At 33.9% G+C, this 25,391-nt stretch overlaps 2 protein-coding genes across 3 annotated transcripts; one reads left to right on the top strand and one right to left on the bottom strand.

The window, feature by feature from the left end:
* Window positions 1-388: 388 nt before the first annotated feature.
* Window positions 389-5,556, bottom strand: LOC6640499 (putative phosphatidate phosphatase). Its single transcript, XM_002063070.4, has 5 exons — window positions 4,452-5,556; window positions 1,426-1,577; window positions 1,128-1,361; window positions 880-1,059; window positions 389-819 (listed from the first exon to the last, which is right to left on the bottom strand). The coding sequence occupies exons 1-5, from the start codon at window positions 4,774-4,776 to the stop codon at window positions 625-627; spliced, it is 1,086 nt and encodes a 361-aa protein (XP_002063106.1). The 5' UTR covers window positions 4,777-5,556; the 3' UTR covers window positions 389-624.
* Window positions 5,557-13,979: 8,423 nt separating this feature from the next.
* On the top strand, window positions 13,980-25,240 carry LOC6640500 (putative phosphatidate phosphatase). 2 transcript variants are annotated; one of them, XM_023182027.2, is made up of 6 exons: window positions 13,980-14,471; window positions 22,516-22,667; window positions 22,986-23,213; window positions 23,889-24,068; window positions 24,155-24,331; window positions 24,462-24,620. In XM_023182027.2, the coding sequence occupies exons 1-6, from the start codon at window positions 14,162-14,164 to the stop codon at window positions 24,531-24,533; spliced, it is 1,119 nt and encodes a 372-aa protein (XP_023037795.1). In that variant the 5' UTR covers window positions 13,980-14,161; the 3' UTR covers window positions 24,534-24,620. The 2 variants fall into 2 exon arrangements, with proteins under 2 accessions (XP_023037795.1, XP_002063107.1); XM_002063071.4 differs by lacking the exon at window positions 24,462-24,620 and adding an exon at window positions 24,981-25,240 and having other exon boundaries at window positions 13,982-14,471.
* Window positions 25,241-25,391: the final 151 nt, after the last annotated feature.

Here is a 25,391-nt window from a genome sequence, read left to right as displayed (position 1 = left end):
CACAGAGATGAACGACTTCTGGGTCAAACAAATAAGGACAGACAACAAAGGGAATCTTATGTTAGACCACATTAACCTTTTCTCTAATATTCCCAACGGAAATTCTCAGTTCGGTTTCCTGAAGTCTTTCCCGAAGCCTCTTCCTCTCAAAACTCACCCCAGTTTATGTCCAATTTAATCGAAGTTAAATAGGTCCCAAGGCTAAACGAATAGAAAACGATCAAATTTGAACAAGACCAATTGTTAAAAATATTTGGGCAAAGCCAAGTATAAAAGTTATTAATTCTTCTAGTTGATCGATTGTCATCAAGAAAAAACAGATCAAACTCAAAAACCCCTTTTTTCTCCAATATTTATAAATTAAAATAATTTGTATACTTTATTTCGATTTCGAGACACACTAAAACAATATTTTATTAAGTAAAATGGTTCATACTTCCGACATATACATATAGACATAATTATATACTTAATTATTTAGTTGTTTAAAGTATTTCAAGCACATTGAATTTATAAAGCAAATGACTCAAACATTGAGCAATGATGTTGATGTTCATGATGATGATAATGCTGTGAGTAGAGTGCGGTCAAGGGTTTGCAACCCTTGGTTAGAAGCCAAATTCTCTACCACATAGTCGAGGTCACCACAATCGCATATGTTAGGCCAATGCCGGCACCAGCCAGCACATCGGACCAATGATGCTTATAGTCAGAGACTCGAGTCAGAGCCGTATACCAGGCGAACATGAGTAAAAGGAACTGCAGCAGATGTCGTAACATTTTAGTTCCTGACCAATGCATGCGTCTCTGCAGATAGATCTGTAAAGAAAAGGACAAGTGTTAAGAACTTAATAAAGCTTAACTTGGTCTAGTGCTTACCACCAAAAAGATCATTGAGTAGCAGGCAAAACTGGTGTGTCCACTGGGAAATGATAATTGCATATCCTTGAAACGCTTAGCAGTCATATCGGTTGCCATACAAGTGTAATTCTCAATATATTGACCAACATTCACAAGATCATCGCAAGTCGTATGATCGGGAAGCACTGGCTGACAGACCTAAGTATATAGAAATTGATCAATTTATATATAGTATCAGATCACACAATTCTCCGCCATGAACTTACAGCAAAGAAGTGAGGTCTTAGGCGTCCGATGGTATATTTAGCTATATCCGTTGTCAACTGTTCGACTCCCAAACCAAATACAAAGATGCCAATCTTTCGATAACATTCCAATAGCCAATTTGGTAGCTCCAAATGGCATAGATGGTAAGCAGAATGATTGGCCTTATGTTTCGAGCCAATATATGATTCTCTTATGCGTTTATCCTGTGCCCTAAAGAACTCCACCACCAAGATCTAAGTGATAAGATATTTATAATTAGTAGATTAGTAAATTTAAATGATAACTTTCTATACCAACCATAATCACTGGCAATGCGGCACACATAAGATATAACATCCAGCTGCGTATGGTTGACTCTTTGTAGGGATGTTTCAAAGAAGTGTCATCGCAGAAGAAACCTCGCTTATAGGGCTCCCACCATAGGGAGAAACCCAACATGGGTAGACCAACTGAAAAGAGGGAATATACATTTATTGATTAAAATCATTTCAGTTATGTTATGGCATTTAAATCTGGGTCATTATGCTGAGTTAGTTAGTTTCCACACAACCGGGTGGCCGCGGTGTCCAATTCTAGCTGACGCATGGCCTCATCATCAGCACCATCACGGGCTACGACAAGGTCTGTGCTGATCAAGCCTAAATTGGACTTGGGTAAACAGTTCATCCAAGTATGTAAAGGTTGGTTTTGGTTGATGACGATGATGATGATGATGATGGTTATTGCTGTTGTTGATGATGGACTGGAAACGAGTACAATAGAATTCCAACCCCAAACAAAAACATAAACTCTCGCACACCACACAAATTGAATAAAATAAATCAGACCAACACTCGATGAGCGAATATTTAGCCACCGTTGATTGGCGGGAAGTGGAATCCGCTTAATCATTATTTATACAAAGCAATTGGTAAACACAAACAGACAGTTGGATACAATTTAAATACAATTTAATACCCAAAACGAGCTACCTCTCTAATAGGCGCCCACCTTTTCTGTATCCCTTGATAAATTTATGGGGTATACTCATATGTAGGGGCCACAAACTGGGATAAAGGGTAAAGTCTTCTATAATATTTTCTATATGCACTTATGTATGTACATTCTCTCACATCTGCCCTGTTGACGAGGCTATAAAAAATGAGCTCATGACTTGCAAGTGCAAGAGATCAATTGGTTACAAGAGACTTGATAACCAGATCATAAAACAAGAGAAATGCATTCGGATTGGGACGTGTGAAAGCGTGCAGAGGGTGGTGCAGGAGAGTGAAGGGTATTCCAATGATTCAAAAAGAGGGGTCGTTCAGTCAATTGATAATATTATGAAAGCGCCTCATGAGTAATCTACAAAATTCAATTCAAAAATTGATTTATTTCCAATCGATGGATTACTATAACTTGGCGTTTTTGATAAGGCAAATCTATTTGAATTTCTTTTCAAATATAAAAAAAATTCTAAACTTCATCTAAAGCGATTGATAAGAACTACAAGAAAAAGGAGGAAAGGACAAAGGAAATTTTAATTTTAGTTACGCTTAGTGTTTGTCTTTTAAAAATGATTAAGTTAGTCTCTTATACCATTTATGTAGCTTAAACTAATTCGTCACTTTTAGTCCTAAATATTGCTCGTTGAATTAACGACAAAAACGAAACAAAATTAATGATGAATTGTTAAGAATTTTTAAATTGAATGTGTAAAATTGTTATTTATTATTTTTAAGAGTTCTCAAAATGAAGTTACACTTTTCAGTCCCCAATCTCAAAATTGTCAAGGATTTTTGAAAATTATTTAAATTTTACCCAAGAGTTGCGACTAAATTTTGAATAACCATCATGGATTAATTTAAAAAATGCATTTCATTACTTTTATATGAATAATGAAATAATTCGATTAAACAAGGCAATTCATGTTTTCATTTCATATGTGTCACTTTCAATATATTATGGGTCACTTATTAGTGTTTTTTTTTTTTTAATGACGTTTTGTCAATTTTTAAAGTTTGAGTCATTCTTAAGTATTTAAAAACCTACTTATTTTGTGTTGGTTTTTCTGATAGATAAAATAAGAACTTTAGTATGTGAAGGGAAAAAAATTATCTGTAGTTCGATAAAGTTTGAAATAATTTGTAATTTTGCTTTACCTTTGACAATCACGATTACGGTTACGAAATCTGGTCAGAATCTTAGGTTTCTTTACAGTACAAAATAAAGAGTTTAATTTAGTACGGTAAAGACATTCATTCCTAACTTGTATAAGTAGTAACTTATATTATATATACTTATAAGGTAGTAACCTTAACTTATTAAATGCAGTACTCAAAGTGTCGAATTAGGCCAGCGTGTGGCCTGTTGGCGTGGCAAAATATTTAGTTGTGGAGATTTCTTTTCAGATTGAAAGATATTATTCTAACTTAAAAATAAAGACATGGGTTTTTGAAATATTATAAATATTGACCAAATTAGTTCTTCATGAAATTAAGGTAGTTTCGAATATTTTGCTGGTTATTGGCGCGTAATTAGCATTTTAATTTAAAATTAAATTTAAGAGAACTAAGAAGAGATATCACTCTTTAAAATCGATTAAAATTTGGTAGAGTCACAGTTTTGTAAACTTATAAGTTTTCAAGAATTTTCCGAATTTAATATATTAAATTTCAGTTGACCTTTGGCTCTCTGATAGGGCTAAGCCCCTGAAATCCCTAATTGGTTAATCCTGCACAATTTAACCACATTAGTTGTATACCATCTAAATAGGAGCTAAAGATGTCCCTTTTTTTCTGGAGGTTACAGACTTTCTTTTTTTAAAAGATTCCTTGCAAACAGATTAGTTATAATAGGAGTATGAGATATCCAATCGGCAATGGTAACTACAAATTAAAGTCTGCTTTTTGAATAATAATAATTTGATTTGTCTAAATTGTATGTATGTATATGAATCCAGTTATACATCAGTAGAAATTGATTTTGCATGAAAATTTTATTATAGCTCGTACATTGCCATCAACTCAATATGTATAGTAGTTATTAGTTATATTAGAAAGAAATCAAGCGTTAAACTAGATTATGGAAACTGTTTTATTAATTATTTACAATTTCACACTGTGGACAGCTTATCGAATTTGCATTATAAAGCAAAACAAGATCACTGTCCTATACTATATAACTTACGATTCTACTTGGCATTAAACACTTAAACATAGCAGACTTAAAAGACCTTTACTCTACCTACTAACAAAACAAACTATTTGCGACATTCTTAGACTAAGTTTAAGCAAAATTTTACCATTTAGAATGTTAAAAGTCTAAACTGTTGTTCAACTTACCACAACTAAGAAGGCACAAGTCGAGAAAAATGCGTCTAAAGATTTGTGATGTGCCTCTCTGGTGTCGCGTCTTGGTGACAATAGACGCTGCAGATCCAACTCCATTTCCCGGTCCACCCACAAAGGTGGGCAGTTGTAAATCAACTTTTACATTATTGTTGTTGTTGTTGTTAATATGGGGCATTGTGGAAGCAGTTGACGATGCGGCAGCTGCCACTAGGCTAGCAGCCGTTGGAGAAGATGGCTCCTCGCCATTACTACTCTGACTTTCGAAGCGTTGCAATGGCGTGGTATCACACACGCTGCCAGGACGTAGGCCACTCATGTTGATGGGATAGTAGTTGCCAAAGAAACGTGCAAGATGAAGGGTAGGGGTAGGGGTAGGGGTAGGTATGGAGGTGTTTGAGTTTTTGGTTTGAGCTTGATCTCAAATGTGTGCACCTCTCTTATGGGCACCTGGAAATTACTGCCTTGGTGGTCATTTTATCAGTCGGCACACAATCACACACAAATATTTGAATGAGCCTTGGAGGAGAATGTGCTAATGGACTCTCTATTTGATTTGGGCCACTTTTTTTCGTTGATTTTTGAGTTTCTTTTTCTTTCCCATTTGGTGGGTATTACTATTGCGATAAGCAGCCGTGTTCCATGTGCCGCTATGCTGAGTTGTGCACTAATTGTAAGTAAAAGTCAATAAGTTTTCCCTCGTCAAAAATCGATAATATTAAATCCACAGAGTCGGCGTTTTCTTAATGGAATTGCGCAAGTAAATCATACACAAATATATTGCTGGTCGAGCAGAAAACAAATACGAAATTAAAAATGTTCATTAAATATCCGTAATATTTGCATTTGCATTGCCTTAATTTCGAATGCACTTTGCCTTGATTTCGAAAATTCTTTTTTTTTTCTTCTTAATTGCCATTTGTTTGCACTTGCATTTTTGGGTTCTTCTCTCGCGATTGCGCGCCCGCAATCGGAAGATGTGGGAAAAACTAATTGTAAGACGAAACACGGACAACGGGGAACGACAACGACGACGACTACGACGGATCGGATCGGATCGAAACGGAGCCAAACAAACCGCTGTGGCCAAAGAACTAAAATCAACTAACCACCATCGAAATGCAGCGATATCCAAAAGAGTCTCAGAGCACAAACATTGCGAGAGGCGAATCTTTCTCTCTCTCTCTCTGTTTATCATTATACCATGCAGTCAGAGGGTGAAATGGTATATGAAAGAAAAACAAATTGTAGGTAGCAGGCAGAAGAAAGTGTATTTTATTCAGCAGCCAAGTTGATCTATACCCAGAAAGCGGAGATTTTAAGAGCTGGAACGTCTTTTTAGAATCTTATGTCTGCATGCAGATCAGTTAGATTCACATTTTTGACACTCCCACTTTCGCCACAGTGATTTAAATAAATTGATTGTCTTAGAAACTATATAGTTTCATATGTATATATGTTGTGTTTTTTAGTATATGTTTATAATTTCTGCCAAGTCCCTGCTGATATTTTCTGGGATTATAAGAGATAAAGCCACCAAAACTTGGAAAATAGACTCGTCTAAGATATGTTTATCTTTAATTAGTTTCTAATTTTATATAAATAAGAGCAGTCCTGGTGGATCCCAAGTGGGCTAGTCAATTATTTAACTGAAGAAAGAAGATATCTGGGTTCTCAATCCCAGCCTTAAGTATTGATGTAGTTTTCGACCAAGCCAAAAGGCCATAACTGTATCATAGTTAGGTTTATGGAGTTAAGAAGTATATCTAATACATATTAATAATAATAATAATAATAATAATAATAAGAAGAAACATACATAAGTATACGTTAATGTAAGCATTGTTTTATGTACATATGTCTTATCCCATGTCTTGGTGCATGGTATACTAAAGCCGTTCCGACGTCTTACATCATTTAGAAATTCTCTCGATGATAAAACAGCTGGAATTGAAACATTGGTGTATGTAAATGTAAGAAAAAGCACGATCACGATGATAATTGTAACAATAACTGTTAATATATTTACATACCTATGCAGAAGGAATAAAATTCTAAAAACGAAATGAAAAAAAGAAACAAAAATGAAAATGTATTAAATTTGGAAAAGTTTGTAATTATTGTAAAAGAATGCCGCATTCACGATGAGTTGTAAATCACAAAGGAGCTGGTCCTTATGTTTCTGTTACCTACTTATATTTTATATTTACATACGAATTTTAAAGGGGTTTAAAACAATTTATTTATTAAAGTGTCGACATGTATTACAGTATACTTATGTGCCAATATTTCATAGACATTGGACTTAAATAGATTCTTGCTTTACCGTAGGACCCTTGTTAATTGAAATTTAATTCTTAGTAAGTGAAGAAAATGCACAACATCGGTTTGGTATTTATTTATTTATAACTTAAACACGACAAAATAATAAGATCAAAACGATTTTATGTCGAGTTATTCTACAAATTTCTCATATCAATTTTAACAGATATTTCAATTTTATTATCAGAGTCAGATTTCGTTAATTGTTTATAATTTCAGGTTTTTAGCCTAATTTTATCTATTTCAATTTCTAACATATAACATTAACTATAAATAAATTGAACTAAAGAATTTTTAAGAACAAAAATTTCAAGAAATTTGACATTTTGTTGGGACAAAATCAATCAATTCAAATTTCTCATATCAATTTTAACAGAGTTTACGTACTTCGCATATAAATTTTAATAGAAATTTTAATCGATATACAGATTAGCACAAGCATGAGCAACAGGTTAATTGAAATTAATTTTAGTGACAAGTTAACTGGATGTAAATATCACATAGTTTGATTCATAGAAATATGTTTATGATAAGAATTTGTGAGTTTCTTTTAAAATATTATAAAAAAACAGAAATAAAAACTAAAAAACAATTAGTGAAAAGTCAATAACTAAAATTTTAAAATCTAACTTATAATAAACTTGTGTACTTTTATTCAAAATTTTAAATTAAAAGTAAGTTTTAAAGTTTTTTACACATAAAGCATAGTTATCCTGAATCTTATTTACTATCAGTTCCATTCAAACGTTCCACTGCTATCAGTGTCTCTCTCTCTATCTCGCTCGCTTGCTATCTTATCATTCTCCTCGATTTGTGTCGTTCTCCCATTGTCTGTTGTGTCTGTGTGTAACAAACAAGTCTCTCTCTCTCTCTATCGTGTTCACTTTTCTCTGTGCCGTTGCCGTGTTCGGTTGCGTATGCGGGATATTTCGGATGTTTGTCCACTTTTTGTTTGCGTTAGCCTCAAACTTGCGTCTTTTTCTGTTGGTCAACATCTAATCCCACTAACAAATAGAATTCTGTGCAAAAAAAAAATCGAATATGTGATGACTTTATTAACAAAGCCAAAGTGTCTGGAATAAATATATTTTAAGTTGAATGACATCAGCAAAAAATCGAAAACAAAAAAAAATACTTACTTCAAGCTTTTTAATTAATTAATTTTTTGGTTGTTTTGCCAAAAAGGTAAATAAAATCAACAACAAATTTTAAATTTATCTATATGGGCAGAAAGAGTTTATTTTGTTGTTGTTGTTGTGTGTGTAGATTTAGTAGGTCTCCACTGAGCCACCGACTGTTGTGTGTGTGTGTGTGTGTGTTTGTCTGTGTCGAGTGCGTATTTATTTGAGGGTTCTCTTTTTTATTGATTGGAAACACTTTTAGCCCGGCCTTAAGATAAACAAAATAGCGAAAAACTTGGCCAACGAACAAAACCATGTGAAAATATACAAAAGTGAATATAAATTATTGAATTCCACCTGAAATTTTAAAATTGGAAAGGAAACACACACTGACCATCGGATTTGCTTAGTTTTTACTTTTTATGTGGGGGCGTCGGGATGTTTGGTTTGTGAAATCGATTTTCGCCTAAGAAAGTTTTCCCATGGTCAAGGTTAGGTGGGAAAGTTGAGTGCATTTTCCTCAGAATGCGGAAACTAGAACCTTTGTCTACCTAACTATAAAAATTTAATGACTTTATAATCTTGGCTAAAGTATGTGCGTATATTGTGATTTCACTATCAATTCAGTATTCTTATCAATTTTGGTTTATTGGATTTGGGTTGAAAGAATTGCGTTTTCACGGTGCTTTGTGATTTTTTTTCCCCCTTCCATGGAAAATGACCCATTAAGTGCGTCACGTTCAATTGCACTCGATGGACGACCATGGGTGAGAAATTGGGCATTCTGCCAATTACAAGATGAAACCTTTTGTAAATCGTGTAACATTTTATATGTTAATCATATATTTTTAATATCAATCAATCAATCAATTAATGGGAATTGCGCATTCCCCCAAAAACTGGCATTCTATTGTATTTCACATATCCATCACATTTTCCTAGTATCTCAAAAGTATATTTAAACCTATTTTTGGTTTTGAAATTTTCAACGAATTAATATGTTATGAGTTGTTGTTGTTTGTTGTTTGTTGTTTGTTGGTCTGTTTGTTTTAAATAATCTCTATGATTTTATGGTTGAGAGTTTATTGGATTTATCCCAGAATATGTAGGTGTATTTAAAAATTTTCATCAAAAAAAATTGTTCTAAATTTATTTCTTTACTAATTTAGGTTTTAAAAAGAAAACACTGCAATCCACTTAATACTTTTTCAAATCCATCAAAATCTGATAGACTTAAACATTAAGAATCAGGTAAATTAAAAAGTTTGATTTCCGCAATAAAATAAAATTTCTGTAAGTAAGTCGAAGTATCAAAAAGGTTAGCCTAACCCTAAGATAAATAATTTTATATTATAATTATCCAGCCTTAGAACGAGTATTTTTCCAAATAGGCCAACTAGTTTTTCCTAATTCGTTTCATTTGAATAAGAAAGAATTAATTTTGAAATGCTTTTCAAAATTTAAAGCTCAACCAAAGTTAGTGATAGCAAAACATTATTGTCTGATTTTCTTAAGTCCCATTAACTTTTTTGTCTCTTTATTTTAATTTGTGATATTTTGGGTTTTATCTATTCCTTAAGGTAATACGTATGTATATAGATTTGTAAAAAATTGATTACTAATTTTAACTAAGCAACTTAAAAATTAATAAACTTTTTATTGGGAAGAGCAAATCATTTCTATTTAAACAGAAATTTTTCCATTCGCTAAAAGAGTATGTGACTTTCCAATTTATCCTGAGTTCAGCTGGATCTTACTGTAAGTTTAAACTTCAGAAAAAAATTCTAGTCTTAAAGAAACGAGAAGGAAAACTAGAAGAAACTTGTTAGAACTTAAAAATGCATTTTTATATTTCCCCCTTTCGATCGTTTATTTGAACATTCATTTTTTTACGAAAAGGATTTGCCAAAATTGAAACCGATTTTTTTTTTTTATTTTGCTAACACGATAGTTAGAAACACTCAGGTTCTGATTAGTCCATTTACTTGAAATTGAAAAGAAGTATTTTTTATATATCCCTTTATTTCGAGAACCAATATAAACTCCGAATTTTATGTTATACGTACTATTTTTACAAATTATTTAATGTACAATTACTTGAATTGCAAAAAGTAATTCTTTTTCTGTTTACGTGGTTTATGTCTATCCTTTTTTTTTAGCGTTACCTTTGCTTTTTATGCCCAAAGGGTTAGAAGGGTTGGGAAGGACACTTCATCTTGTGTCCCTTTAATGTTTTACACAAAGCTTTTTTGCCCTTTTGCCCCAATTTTTAATATATGTAACTAACAAGTAATATCCTAAATGTATTAGGTGTAGTTTATAAGGCGTCAAAAAATGACAGAGCCTTGGCCTTATAGACTAAAAGTCTCCTTTAATACAAGCAAATAACAGTTTCATTCTAAACTATTCATAAATTTTAGGGTTCTTTAAATATAATTGATGTGACAAACCCACCTCCACTTCCTTTTTGAAATAAATTTGAAGAATATAATCCATTTAGTGAACATACAATCATAAAATAAGCAATTCGTCAAAATAATGAATTGAGTATTAAATATTTACCTTAGCTATAACGAAATTTTATGTGTTGAATTTCACTGTGTTGGACGTGGGTTCAAAATTTTGCTGATTTCAGCCCCTACATTGAGACTGAATTCGATATCAATAACAAGCATTTTACATACAAAATAACGAATCGTGGAGTTAAACATTGAGAAGGTATCAATTTGCCTTCCGTCGTCAAGATGTCTACCAATTGTCGTTGTCTGGTCATTGCATGGCCATGAAATTGAATGCCCAATTTGGAGACAGAAGCGAGTGGGTTGAGTTGGGCAATTACAACAAATTTCGGGACAACATTTTGTTGAATGAACTGCGTATTCATATTGAAAATTTGTATAAATATTCAGATCAAATTAACCACATGTATGTACACTTGTTTAAATGCTTTCGCTTGGCGCCATAAATTCCCCTTGTTTATGTAAATTATTATTATATATTTTTTTTTTATTCATTGTGTTTCCTTCATATGCAGCATATTAACCCTGTGCTTGACGGGGGCTTCCATTGACCTTATTTCGCTGCGGGTAGAAGAATTCAAAAAATTGACAGAAATGCAATGCAAGAAGAGATCGAAATGGAGGAGGTGGAGGAGGAGTAGCTGATCGCCAGCTGGTTATATGCATCTTTTGCTTGGTGTCTCTCTGCTTGTGGTCGGCTTAAAATGATTAAAGAAATCATATCTAAAATGCCGCCAACAGTTTTAGTTTAATTAATAACTAGTAAACATGACAACGCGTCAGAGATAATGGATTCAAAATGAGAAATTATTTTATAGGTCATCGAAAAACTAAAAGTTGGTGTTTACCAATTCAAAAATTTCTAATTGAAAAGTTCCTACACACTTTGCTTGTATAGTTCAAAATCAAGTTTATTTAACCTCATTTCGCGGTGATAATAGATTTTCCGCCCCTCTAACAACATTTATTGTTATCATGAATTTATCGTAAACTTAGGTAGATAAGATAGTGTCAGGATTTGGCAAATAAATTAACTACCGACTTTATTTACTAATAGGTCAAACATTTGTGTGACCAATTTCCGTAACTTAATGAGTGGAAACAAAAAAAAAAAAAAAATAAACTCACGTCAGGTCAGATAGTATTTTATTTTTTTTTTTAATTAAGATTCAGTTCGTTGCTTTGTCATTACAGGGGGGCATTAATCGGACGAATTGAATCAGCCAACTGCATGATGAAGTTGAACCGCGAGTTGTTTGCCGTCTATAAATAGGTCTATAGACTTTAGATCGGGCCTGTTTGTTGCCTGACTTGCCTTGGCCCAGACGACCAACAACAACTACAACTTCTCCTGACTCCTGGGGGAGTCTTTATGGCTGCTTCTGGATCCCCAGTTGATCGTATCGACTTGAAACTCATGAGTTTCTCTAGTGATTGACGTTTGCCACTTCGTCAGTTGGTTGGTTGGTTGCTTGGCTTAACCACAACCAACTAGATGTCAAATTAAGGCCTTGTTGTTGATTTGTCTGTTGGCTAGTTTTGGCCTGTAAAATCGTTGACTTCGGGTACAATCCGGACTGCTTATTATCAACGCCCATTGATGGGCAAGCCATTTCAGTTGATTGCACAAAATTATAGAAATTCAAGCAATTTGTAAGAGGTAGGGAAAGACGTTTTTTCCAATGCAATATGAAAAAGTAAACTGTACTCGTTCCAAACAAGATAGAAAGAACCCAACTATCCACCCCAACCCAATATTGAGATGTTTCTGACTGACTGTGAAAGAAAAAAAATTCAAAATAATGATTTATAGAAGTCAATGAACCGACTTTGGTATGCCATGCACCATGGGAAGCATAAATTTCAAATTTTTGCATGTGAAATGTAGAAAAACAAAAGCTATCTCGTTCGCTCTTATGGGACATGCCCACTTTACACGTTTTTGTATGCTACTAAAGACGTTTATTCGTAAATATTGGACTAATTTTAGTTAAATTTGTATGAAATTCAGTAGTCCCATCGATATTGATATGAACTCTTAGTGGCTTAAATTTGTGTACGATTCTTTAAATATTACTAAAGGAAATCATGTTTGACGATGGAGAAGGGGAAAACAAAGTTAGTTTGACCATATTATTTCATATTTGGTAGCTCTAATTCTTTAAGTCTCTTTGAATATTAACAAACAGATATGTACATAAAGATTTGGTGACGTTAATATACCATTTCACCCAATGGGTGCAGGGTAGAATGATAGACAAAAGACAAGTTTCTGCATGTTGCTAGGCAAATGTAATATATCGACGTCACTCAACCCGTTTGAAAACTTGTTTTTTGGGGTGTGAATAAATGCTAACATCTTTCATCAACAATTCACATTCATATACAGATATTCATTCGTACTGCTGTCGTGAATAAATAGTGAATGAATCACAGTCACAACAACAAAAGTCGAAGACGTCACAATTGTCTCTTTGTCATTAGGGAATCCGTGGGGCATTACTCAGTCATTTGGTATTATTCAACCTTTTATGGGTTTTCTCTCAAGTCACCAAATATTAAAAATAAAAAGCAATACATATTTATTATAAAAAGCATTAAAAATTGGGTTTATTCAGATAAGCTCTCTAGCTTAACTCTATAAATAAATTCTCTGAAACAATTATTTATAATTTTTCATCCCATATGACAAATCTGTAACAAAAAAAATTCAAACCGACTGCTTAAAAGTAAGTTTTTTGAAGAAACCCCCTTATTAAAGCATTTCTTATTTGTTTTAATTAACTATTTGGACAACTAAGTCACGACACCTGATATCAAACCCTTTATCAAATACTATTCTACTTATTGAGAAGTGCATTTCTTAATAGTCACAATAAACTTTCCAAAACTTATCAACGTTCACCTGATTAACAAAGAATAAGATACTTACATATGTATGTCAGAATTTTAGAATAACGATACCCTGTATTAACAGTGCCGTATTAAGCCAGGGCGGAGCCTGATGCAATCCAAATACCCAAATATAAGTTTTCGGGGTCTTAATTCAAATTCAAAAGTCACTTTTTCAATGTAAGAGTAAGAAAATGAACTCAAATCGGTCGAAGCTCCTAAAATAGTAAAATTCAAATTGAAATATTAAGATAGGGATGATTGAATAGACGATAGCTTTTTTAAATAAAATAGTTTACAAACTTAAATTTTATCGATAACATTTTGACCTTGCATTTATCTGTTTTAATCGATAATTCTCTTTGTTTTGATCTTGATTTAACCGTAAAGTTCAAAGTGTTTAAGAAATGGACGATAAATAACAAATTTAATAGTTAAAACTTAATTATTGTCCGCTCGTTTGTTTTAAGATGGGATATAGTTGTTCGATTGTGTATATTTCAAGCAGTAAAAATGATTTGTTTTCTCTTTAGGGTTCTTTAATATTTTATCAACTTAAAAAAAAAGTGTATTTAAACTTCGTTGTATAAAAACTATTGATTTCTGTTAGTAACTATTTCTAAAATATCAAATTCCATTCCAGAGTCGAAAACCATGACGTAGTCGTTAAGAGAGAAAAGAGAAAAACAAACTTTGCATACAAAAAAGCAAGTTCACTGCCAAACGTTGTGTAGGAGTGAAAGAGAGAGAGAGGGAGGCATACCAACTGAGAGATAGTTACTAAGAGATACAGAGAGAGAGCTTTCGCAGCTGAGCAACCAAAATCCAAAAGCACAGTATAAAACAAAAAATGAGTAACGGTTCACCAGTCAGTGAAACAACACCGCTGCGTCGGCTCGACGACCAAGACGAAGACGGCAACGTTAACGTGGCCAATAGACCAGAGACGACGGCGACAACAGCAGCTACCACAATTGTAAATAATAATAATAACGATAACTATAATAGCATACAACAGCCTGAAGGTGGAGACAACAATAACATCAGTCAACAGACGCAGCAACAACAACAGCAACAACAACCACAACACGTTAAAAACATGGACACCAACAAGCGAATTTTATGCCGCGTGGGCCTCGACATTTTGATTTTACTTTGCGGTAAGTTTTTTCTGCACCACTTGTAATTGTTGTTGTTGTCATTATTGGCATTTGGCACGATTATCGCATAAAAATGTAGTATTAGTTTAGTTTTTCACTCTCGATTCTTGGATTTTATGTAATTAAATTTGGCATCTGTGTGAGTAAATAACACGAGAGAAGACGCCATTCTTCTCTTTCACGCTCTTAAGCCAAGCACAGGCAAAGCTTGCTCTCCCTTGCTTACTCTCTCTCTCCCTCTCTCTCTCTTTGTTTAACCTGCTTTAACAGCTGCGAGATGCATAAATGTTCAATTCGATTTATTAAACAAATCACATTACAAGATTTATTTGCAAATTTAATTGACTTTGTATTTTCTTTTTCCTTCAATTGATTGAAATACAGTTTTGCCCATGAAATTCATTTAAATATATACATACAAACGTGTTTTTTCTCTGGTTTTTTATATAAACAAAAGCAAAAAAGTTTATCTCTGCCACCTGTCAAAAAGTACAAACAAACAGTGAAGCTTCACTTTACATTTTTAGCAATTTGTATTGAACATTAAAAAACAATCAATAGCTCTATCTCTATGTATATTTATTGTCATGGTTGGCAACCGGTTAACAATGAGCTCACCTTTATTTTTCCAAGCACTTCTCTTACCTGAGTTTACTTCAGGAACAAAAATAAAAAAAGGCCGTTAGCTTTACTGATTAGCTCTCAGCCCAGTTTTTGTCAGTGACTCATTTCGCACCAAAATCATGTTTATATAGTTTTGCTAAACATACAATGTACCCACAAGGTTCTATATTTGCTTATCTCCATGTCTAGGAAGGGGAAATGTATATAACTTTTTTGTTTTTAAGACCCTGAACCTCATATTCAAAGTAAACCCAGAAAACAATTCAGAACTTCTGTAGTACACACCTAAAATCCATCCAATCCTTTGCTAGATCTTGTGTGGACTAAGGTCTTATTATCGAACAATTCAATAATGAAGTCTGACTTTAAATTTAATACAATTGATTCTATTATCGTCCGTAATGAAAACTTGGCTCAGAACTTGCTTTACTTAAGATTATAGAGTTTAGGTAAAGACCAAGTTTTACTTACAAGGCGCCAAATGATTCTTAAGTACTGCATTACAGCCTGTGCAAATGGTTTAAACTTTAAAGAATATATTCCTATCGGGAAACTTATTATGTTCATTTATGTATACTATATTTAATATATTCAAATTCATTATCAAAAACAAATAAGTTTATTTGTTCACTACATTTAGTATTTCTTCAAAATCGGCCGGAAATTTTCACTTACCTTGAGACTTAGTAAACTTTTTTTGACCCCTTTGTCCCATTCGAAGCTTTACTTTATTCAAAATTCTGAATATATCAGTTTTTCTGTAAAGTATTTCCATATGTCAAGATACAAAGCTGAAATCGTTTATTTCTTTAATACATTTGTAATATTTTAAATGCTAAGTGCATCATGAAGTTAAGACTTTTGAAATATTCAAGTATTAAGGTCAATATTATGTATAAAAACAAAAAACAACATCTATAGAGTAATAGTCCTAAGCGGGGTTAGATCAATAATTCGAGCATTTACTGTAAATACTTTCAACATTAATACATAAGTATATAGGTAGATATAACCAATCAATATCTTATCTTACCAAAGACTTTAAAGATATGAAATTACGAAATCTGGTCAATAAAATGAAATAACTCAATCTACACCAAGCGATTCCTTTTATATTAGCTGTTGCTATAGAGTATTATCAAGTCGTCTTTACAGCATACAGCATCAAATTCATTTCCGGCAAGATATCAAACAACATATGTAACTGCAAATTAAAACACTGACTCACCTGAAAGGAGTTTCGTTGTTCATTCCTGTATGAATCACCCAAAGTGGAAAGCATTAAAACCATAAAATAAGAGAATGAAAAGAGAGTTTTGTAATCGGGGATTTGGGATTTAGTGGGGCAATCTAATAAAAAAATGTACAAGACTTCAGATAAGATATGTACATATGTCCACTTGCCGACATTCATCACAATTCTTCCCCTTTTCACGTTGACTTCAAGTACGTCAATGGCAAGTGATTATTTATTTATTTAAATTTCAACATATGTTCGTGCACACTCCCAGACTTTATTGTGGTTTATCAACGATTTATTGTCGAAAAAGTAAAACTGAAATTTTCTATAAATAGAAGCTACTACTAATTATATAGAGCATATGCTTAATATTACAACATTTACCCAAATGGAGAGAAATAATTACGGTCTGTAGGTAATTGTGGGTTGGTGAGAGAAATTTGCTATATTCAAAAGAAAGAACAGGTAAAAAACCCCCAAGATTCACTGCTTCTTACATTCAATCTAATCACTCTAATTTTTATCATACTTTTTTTGTTCTTCAATTTATTGCAGTTAGTTTGAATTCAAGTACAACAGAAAATTACTTTTTTCCATTACTGAGAATATTAGTATTCTTTCAGTTACTTAAGGCCTAGTTTCAGTGTTATTTATCAACTTGGTTCCAAACTGACCAAGCAATCCCTAAGACCCTTCCAAACACAATGTCATACAATTTAGGGTCAATTAAAGGTCATTGTCATAGGTTAATGACAAATTCTACTTACAAACATAATCACTAGTGTTTATTCAAATTAATTAAAGAGGAAGAGGGTGCCCTTTCTGATTATTATATACAAACCATTATATAGTGTAACTACTGCTCCTATTCGATCCACACAGTTGTTCGCATTCCCTTATCAGAAAAGCCTTTATAAAAGAAATTGAAGTTTCTGAAAACCTTATTTTTTCCAAACCCTCTGGAACTTACTTTTCATATCGCAAATTCTAATGAAACAAAAGTTATTTCTATTACTGATGATTCAGTATAAAACAATTGCAAAACTAAAAACATATTAATATTTTTTATTACTACTAAATTCTTACCACAACCATTTCTCATCCTCCTTTTAATTGGAAAGCCCCACAAAGTCGAAAAACAAAACAACTCAAACCCAAATGCATTCCCATATAGTTCTCTATCCAATAAATTTCAATTAGTTAAATCTCTAACAAAATGCCAAAGAGGCCAACAGAAATGGCTTTTAAAATTCCAGACCAGACCCGACCAGACTATCGAAAAGTCTCTTCTCAGATTGCATCTCTCTCTCTATATCTGTACTATTTATGGTATCAATTACTTTTGACGCAAGTTGTTGATAAAGTGATAGATCGACGAATGATAGAGGAGCGTGTCAGCGCGGCACTTACCCAAAAACCGAAAAGACCTAAACCCCGAAACCAAAAGTTGAGGTTTGACGTTTATTGAATGTGAACGAGCTGTGGGCACAATTTTCTTTCTTTCAGTTTCCACCTTTCTTCTTGGCCGAGAGAGACATTGGGGGCTTGGGGGACGGTGGGGGAAGACGAGTCATTAAACTCATAAAATATATACAGAAGGGAAATGCATTTAAAGGCCCCAACTTCTGCACTTCAATAATTTATTGAGCGTGATTGCGTGTGTGTGTGTTATTTTGGGTATCCATTCAAATAGTTCTTTCCTTCTTTTTTTTCCCAAATTGTTAACCAAAATCTAAGTAGAAAGAAAAATATTTATGCAGCGCATTTCGTTTGTTATTGAGGCATGGGGCAATTGTTCATTTTCATTGTTATTGTTTATTTTCCAGTCCACCAAAAAAATGAAGAGAGTATGAGAGAAAGGCAGAAGATCGAGATTCTCTTTTTTTTCTCGAATAGTAATGAAAATTTAATTGCCAAAGTTTCCACACATGACAAACAAAAGGCGGTCACGATATTTCGGTTTTACCTGATGCCTGTGGGTGTGCCTATAAGTGTGTGAGTGCTTGTGTGTGTGTGTGTGTGTGTGACACCTTTCTTTCGTTTCCATGCGGGTGACCTCTGGGAATTCCTGGTAGGCCTTGTTATCTGTGCCTCTGATTTTCTATGGTTGCAGTCAAGCGAAAAATTGACATACCTGTAACCCAAACACAAGTCATTACCCAACTTGCCCATTCCTATCCAAGAAACGATCATGACAGAGATATATGTGTTGCACATTGGGATATGTGTTTTCATTATTTCGTCCTTCGTCGATGAATTAAAATCCAAGCGCAAAAAAAGAGATGAAAATTGCTTTTGCTGTCAGTCATCCTTAATCTATATTGTCTTGGTCTCAAGCCCATAGTCTGTTAGGGCTAAACGAATATTGCTGAAATCTTTGGCTTTAATTGTCTTTAATTTGACTTCCGTCATGTCTAATTAAGGCCCACTCTTTAAGTTCAACCCACTCTGCTGCTTTAATTAAAGATTTTTGTGTTGCAAACTCTTAAACTTTATCTGTCTGTGTCACAGAATTTCTCAACCGATAGACGACAATCCCAGAATGTGAATTATTTTATTGTTAGTTAAAAAAAAATACTTATAGATAACAAATACAAATAATATGTAACTATATTTGTTTGACGGCAATGCAATGAATAATGCAATAATAGAATTTAATAGCATGAAATTCACTGAAAGAAATGAAAAAAAAACTTAAATAGTGCAATATTTTTAAGTGATTCAATTGCTTAATAGTTCTAACATGCTACCTACGTTTTTAAACACCTTTAAAAATATTTACGATGTATAGCTGACTAATTCCTAATTAACCAATTACCTTACCATATTTCAAAAAAACAAAATGTATATTTTAAAAACTATATTATGAAATGAAACTAAACGTTGAGCATCAATAAAGCAATTAGCATTGGGAAGACTATGGAATCTGGCTACTAATTAGCAAATATTTACGACAATAACTGACCTTAGGTAATCAGTTCACTTAAGGTGAATATTATAAATCAGATTTACGTATGTATTACTGATAACATAGAGATTTTGTCTAAGGAAGCATTTAAGTGTCATAATTTGTCACTTTTGTTAAAACTGCTACAAATTTTATAAAATTTCATATTAATAGATAAGTCAAATTTATATAAATTTATTTGGAATAAGATTTAAAAGCCTTAGTTGATACTGACAACAAACTACTCAAATATCCCTTGAGTGACAAAATTCTTTCCTGATTCAAATTTATATTCCCAACTTGAAAATCGCTTATCTAAGAATTCATTCTATGTATTCATTAATTTCTTTCATTATAGAAAAATCATAAGATTTGCTGATTAATTGAATAATTTTAATTTGGTTACCAATTCACTGATTTCTATGATATTGTATTTCTTATTTTTCTCAAATAACAAATCAGCGAAATAACACCTAAAAGATTTGCGAATTTCATAGTTTTTATTAAAATTTTTAAGGATAACAATTTTTAACTTAAGGCTTAGATTATATACCATGAGAGTTTTTCATTTAAAGAGATTTTTAGAGATGTCATGACAAACTTCTGAAGGATCGTTTGTGATTTGAGACTCGATGTAACGAAAAAGTAACAGTAAAAAGATATAGACACATACATTAATAATAGAAAACATTATACAATATTTCTCTTTGTGCTCTGATTTATATCCCTCCACTTGTTTTGTACAGAGGGATAGTAAGAGACGGTGAGAGTAAAAGAAATGCAATAAGGAATACAATTTTTAACGGTTTAACTTGAAACCAATTGTAAATTGCAAACAATTTGTTTTTTTTTAATGCCCTGGTATTTGCTGGTACATTTATATACATTTGTACATATATATACAAAGTTTTTATAGATTTACTTTATCTAACTAAACGATAGGATAGTTGTCTCACCAAGTTCATGGATTTTGAGATATTTGTCACACAGTGTTGGTAAAAAAACACAAATGTTTATAATGCATTCTATTTCCAAATATGGATCTTTAGAATCTAAAGTTTAGATAAATCCTCGCCCTAATTTAAAACCTATACTATTGAAATGCTTCTAGCCGATTTGCATTAGTTTACTTTTCTTTGGATTGCATTATTTGTGTTTTTTTTTTAAATAAATAGTAACAAAACGACAATTAAAGCTGAACCAAACTAGTTAAGCCATAAAGCCATACATTTTCTATGAATCATTTGACTTTCGTTCTATTTTGTTAACTTAATGGCTTACTTCCTCGCCCGAAAATGTCTTTTCAAATAAAATAAATCTAACATCTTGGTAGAATTCAGAAAGCGGAGAACAAAGCGGGTTTAAGACATTTTGTTTTTAATTTGTAAAGCCTTTTTTTGTAGCATCTCTAAGACAATAGACTTTCCTCAAATCCTAATGAACAAATATGAACTTTGAACCATTTATAGCTGGATATTTACCTAACCAATATTAGGTAATTAAACTTAACTTTGATATCCACCTAAAAACCGGTACGACAACCGTTACAAGATTTCGGTTGCACTCTTTCTTTTTTTTCTCGTTTAGAAGATAATAAGATATCTTATTTGTGTGCGTTTTTAGGAATGGGAGTGGCAAGGCGGCACTTGGTTTATTTACATGATCTACAAAGTGTAGATAAACATTTGGCAATCTGTTTGGACAGCAACTTGAAAGTGTGTGCGGCACATTCTTGTCAGGGCCGGGACTCAGCATCTCAAAACGAAAGATGTAACAAGTGGATTGTCGGCGTAGAACAGTGGCTACAACCGACGCCGCCGTCGCCTTCTCCTCATCCTCCAGCAAATGGGCTTTTGTTTAAGCTCAAGTGTATGCATTCCGAGGAGAAGTGCGAGGAGAGATTTTCATTTTTGTGTGTGTGTGTATGTGTTTACATATTTACCACTTTTTGTTTATCAAACAATTTGTTTACGTTTTGAGTACCTCTACATATTGTTGCTATTGTTGTTGCTCATTCAATTACATTACATTAAACAAACGCATAGATACACACAGAGAAATATATATGGAGAAGACGTCGGCGGCTTTTATTATTGAAATGAACTTGACACCAAATGGTCAGGTTATCAAAATGCGCGGTTTAGGTGCCACCTCGCCACCCAAATTGCTCTTTTTTCCCCCCTTAACAAAGCACTTCCGTTGCCCCCATTTTAAAAAATTTGAAAATTATTTTATGGTTACCCTCATAAAAATGAAGAGAAAAACTAAACTCAAAAATTCTATTATACATAATAAATTTTACATACAAACTAGTTATGCTATATGATCATATCTTTAACAGACACTTTCATTTTCATGGTTTTCATGCCGCAAAAGTCATAAAAAAAAGAAAACTGGGACTACTGGGCGACTGGCTTAAGGATTATGTCTCAACAGCATTTATTTTTGCCTGGCATTCAATAAGTTGCCACTTGCTGTTTGTAATATGACACTAATCTTGGCAAGATTTTCCCAGGGATCGCAGACAATGTCCTATTTGGAAAATCTAGATCAGCTGCCGTTGAGTAGAGAAGAAAGAGAAGAAGAAGAAGAATGAATAGAGAGTTATGAATAGATGCACCTAACTATTGTTCGGTCCAGGCAATTTAATGTTTTTGGTAGAGTGGTCTAGTCGTCGGTGCGTCTCCCTTAAGTGCATTCCTTGGCGACATCTTGCTGGTTTTTTCTAATTAGTGGGACTGCTTTCGAATTTTCAACGCCTCGCTGGATTAGGTATTCAGGTATTTTGCCTCATTGCCAACCCTTGCAATTAGTACATACCATCCTTGCCACCGCCTTCGCCTTCGCCACGTCCGTGGCTAATGCAGTTATAATTAGCCAAACAAACAAATAAACAGACGATGGATAGATGGAAGAGATGTTGGCCCTATTCATCTTCATTTTCTGCTTTCTTGTCCCACTATCAATCAATCAAATTTGTCAGCTTGCACGCTTAACAATTTCTTGTACTGAATTCCTAATTAGACCAAAACGAAAGGTTTCCCCAAGTCATATTATCGATGGCCCTTTCCTTGTTTCCCCTATCATAAGTCAACAAAATGTCATTCATATGAAAGAAAAATGAAAGAGTTGGGGGGGTTAGAGATAATAATAGTAATAATACACACGTCTAGCCTAAGTCCCAATGACCTACTAAATAGAAATATTGATAAATGTTTCATTTTCAATTGCAGTTGGTTTTCCCATTTTGTTATTCTTTTTACTTGGTGATCCCTATAAACGTGGCTTCTTCTGTGATGATGAGTCGTTGAAACATCCATTCCATGACTCAACAGTGCGAAACTGGATGCTATATATCATTGGTCTGGTCATACCAGTGGGAGTGGTAAGTAATAGAGAGATATATAAGTATTGCATGTTTGTTTTAAAGTGGCAACTCCAATTGAAAAAACTATGTCAAGCAGCTGTTGAAAAAACAAAAGATACAAAAAAAAAACACTAATGATGCAAGCCCAGACATAGGGCCTTGGGCGGCATATATTTTGATCGTCATCTGTTCCACATGCTCGATAATTAGGCTAAACAATGCCATAAAACATGTAAATTATATTGCATTCCAATGAAAAAGAAGGATTACCACCAGACAAGGTGCTATTTCTAACATGCCCAATTTTCACTTCCTTCACTTTCCTTTCCTTTCTAGATCCTCATTGTGGAACTACTCATTTCACGGGATAATGTCCGAGGTCATAATGGCAATGGAAATGGTAGTTCGAAACGTCGTTATGTTTTTATGAACTATGAAATACCCGACTGGTTGATCGAATGCTATAAGAAAGTTGGAATATTTGGCTTTGGAGCTGCTGTCAGTCAACTAACCACAGATATAGCCAAGTACTCCATTGGACGATTGCGTCCACATTTTATAGCGGTAAGTGTAAGACTAAATATGTACATAAATCGGTTGGCAATTAAAACTGAATTAGACATGGAGTAATTAATCAAAATGTCAACCCAACCAAGGCAGGCAAGAGTTGTAGACAAAGTGGGGAGTCTATTAATAAATTGCAGATATATTTATTCTGTTTCTGTTTTGATATATTTTGACTTGTTGTCAGCCAAGTGGCTCCTCGTTAGTAAACTTATCGCTGGCATCATAATTGAGGGGAAGCCGGACGGAGGAACCGAGCAACAGAGCCGCCCTATTGTTTAGTGCGAAGTGCGGCAACAATGCAAAGTAAATGCAAAACAGCTGCCACCATACGTCAGTCTTAGCCCCCCCATTACCAGATCCAGTCCAAGTTCCCAATCGCAGCCCAGCTCCAGTGTCTAATTTGCGGCACATGTGGTCAAAGTACAGAAGAAGAGCCATCTCAGGGCTGGATTCGAGAGGAGATTAAAAGAGCAAAGATAATAAAACATTTACATTCCTTAAATCGAAGCTTTAGATATTTAGGTAGACAAGGATTATGGTTTTTATTAGATGGAGTAAAGAATACGAAGACACAGGGCTATCATTGATTGTCCACAATCCACTCCTGTTTGCCTTTCTTCTCATTTAAGCAGCTTAAAGTTGACTCTTTTCTTACTTATTTATTATTTGTAGGTATGCCAACCCATTATGCCTGATGGCTCCACCTGTGACAGTGCCTCGAATGCTGGTAAATACATTCAGGACTTTACCTGTGCAGGTGTTGGCTCTACGCCGCGTATGCTCAAAGAGATGCGTTTGTCGTTTCCCAGTGGACACTCTAGTTTCACCTTCTACACAATGGTCTATGTGGCGGTAAGTACAAAGATCCATTCGTTCATTCTTTTCGCAGAGAGCTTCTTCTAACCATCCCTCCCGGCAATCTTCTTCAACTATTTCAGCTCTATCTGCAGGCACGCATGACCTGGCATGGCTCCAAGTTGCTGCGTCACTTTCTGCAATTCTTGTTCATCATGATTGCCTGGTACACGGCATTGAGCCGTGTCTCCGACTACAAGCACCATTGGTCGGATGTTCTAGCCGGTTCATTAATTGGTTCTCTTTGTGCCTTAATTGTGGTAAGTTGGGGAAGTGGTTTCTATATTTTTGAATACATGTCCAAGAGCATGCTTCTTTCCCACTTGGGTTGGTGTGTTGGTAATACATAAATAGAGATTCATAAACTTCATTTGCATCACTTTTTTGTAGAGCAACTGTTTGCCGAAAAATTGGTTCGATTGGCATACAGTTTGGCCCTTGGCCGAGGGCAAGGCCGAGTGAAAGGAGACAGAATGATACTGAATGACTTGCCGACACCGACACAGTGTAGACTTAAGTGGAATGGCAATTAAATTGCACTTACAATTAGTTGTAGTTGTTTTATTATTTGCTGGTCCATTATCAATTTTCTTTTTGTATCATTAAGGGGAAATATACACATATATATATATATATTCTAATTGGCATAACTCAACACCTTTTCCTTACTGGGTCTGGGGCTTTGCGTGCTCTTTACCATCATCATTCTGGTTGCAATTGACTCTAACTAATATAACCCAGCTGGCCGTTGTTGCAGCTGCTTTGGTGCAATGTCATGCTTTACTAACTTCAATTTGGTCATGCAAAGCTAAATTTGAAAAATCTTCTACCCAAGGCAGGGGCAAGGGAGACAGTAACCACCAATTTGGAAACTTAATTAAGAACTCTTTTTGTTCCCTTCAATTACAGGCAAACTATGTATCCGATCTGTTTCAAAAACCACGCACGAAGCCATATCTGCCTCGGACATCGCAAGACATTCAAACAGTTCCACATTCTGTAACTGTCACCACAAATTAACCCACATCTGTGGTGGTGTGGCACAAATTCCATAATTTATAGACGAGAATGTAAACAGGGATCGATTCGTATGATTTGATGATAGCGAAGCAAAGCTTTTGCTTTTAATTACGTTTGTTTTTGATGTGTAATTTAATTTTCGTAGCAAATTAATTAATATAACTAGTGAGCGTGTGTCTGTATGTATGTGTCTCTGCAAGTGCACTTAAACGTCTTCCAAAGGGGCATCTTTTAAGACGATTTCATTACTTTATAGTAGAAGTATTGCGTGACTGTGTCTAATGTAAGCAAAACGAAGAA

The sequence above is a fragment of the Drosophila willistoni genome, assembly GCF_018902025.1.
Source record: "Drosophila willistoni isolate 14030-0811.24 chromosome 2L unlocalized genomic scaffold, UCI_dwil_1.1 Seg196, whole genome shotgun sequence".
Taxonomy (NCBI): domain Eukaryota; kingdom Metazoa; phylum Arthropoda; class Insecta; order Diptera; family Drosophilidae; genus Drosophila; species Drosophila willistoni.
Note: the sequence above shows the minus strand (reverse complement) of the source record. Positions and strands in the feature narration are given on the sequence as shown.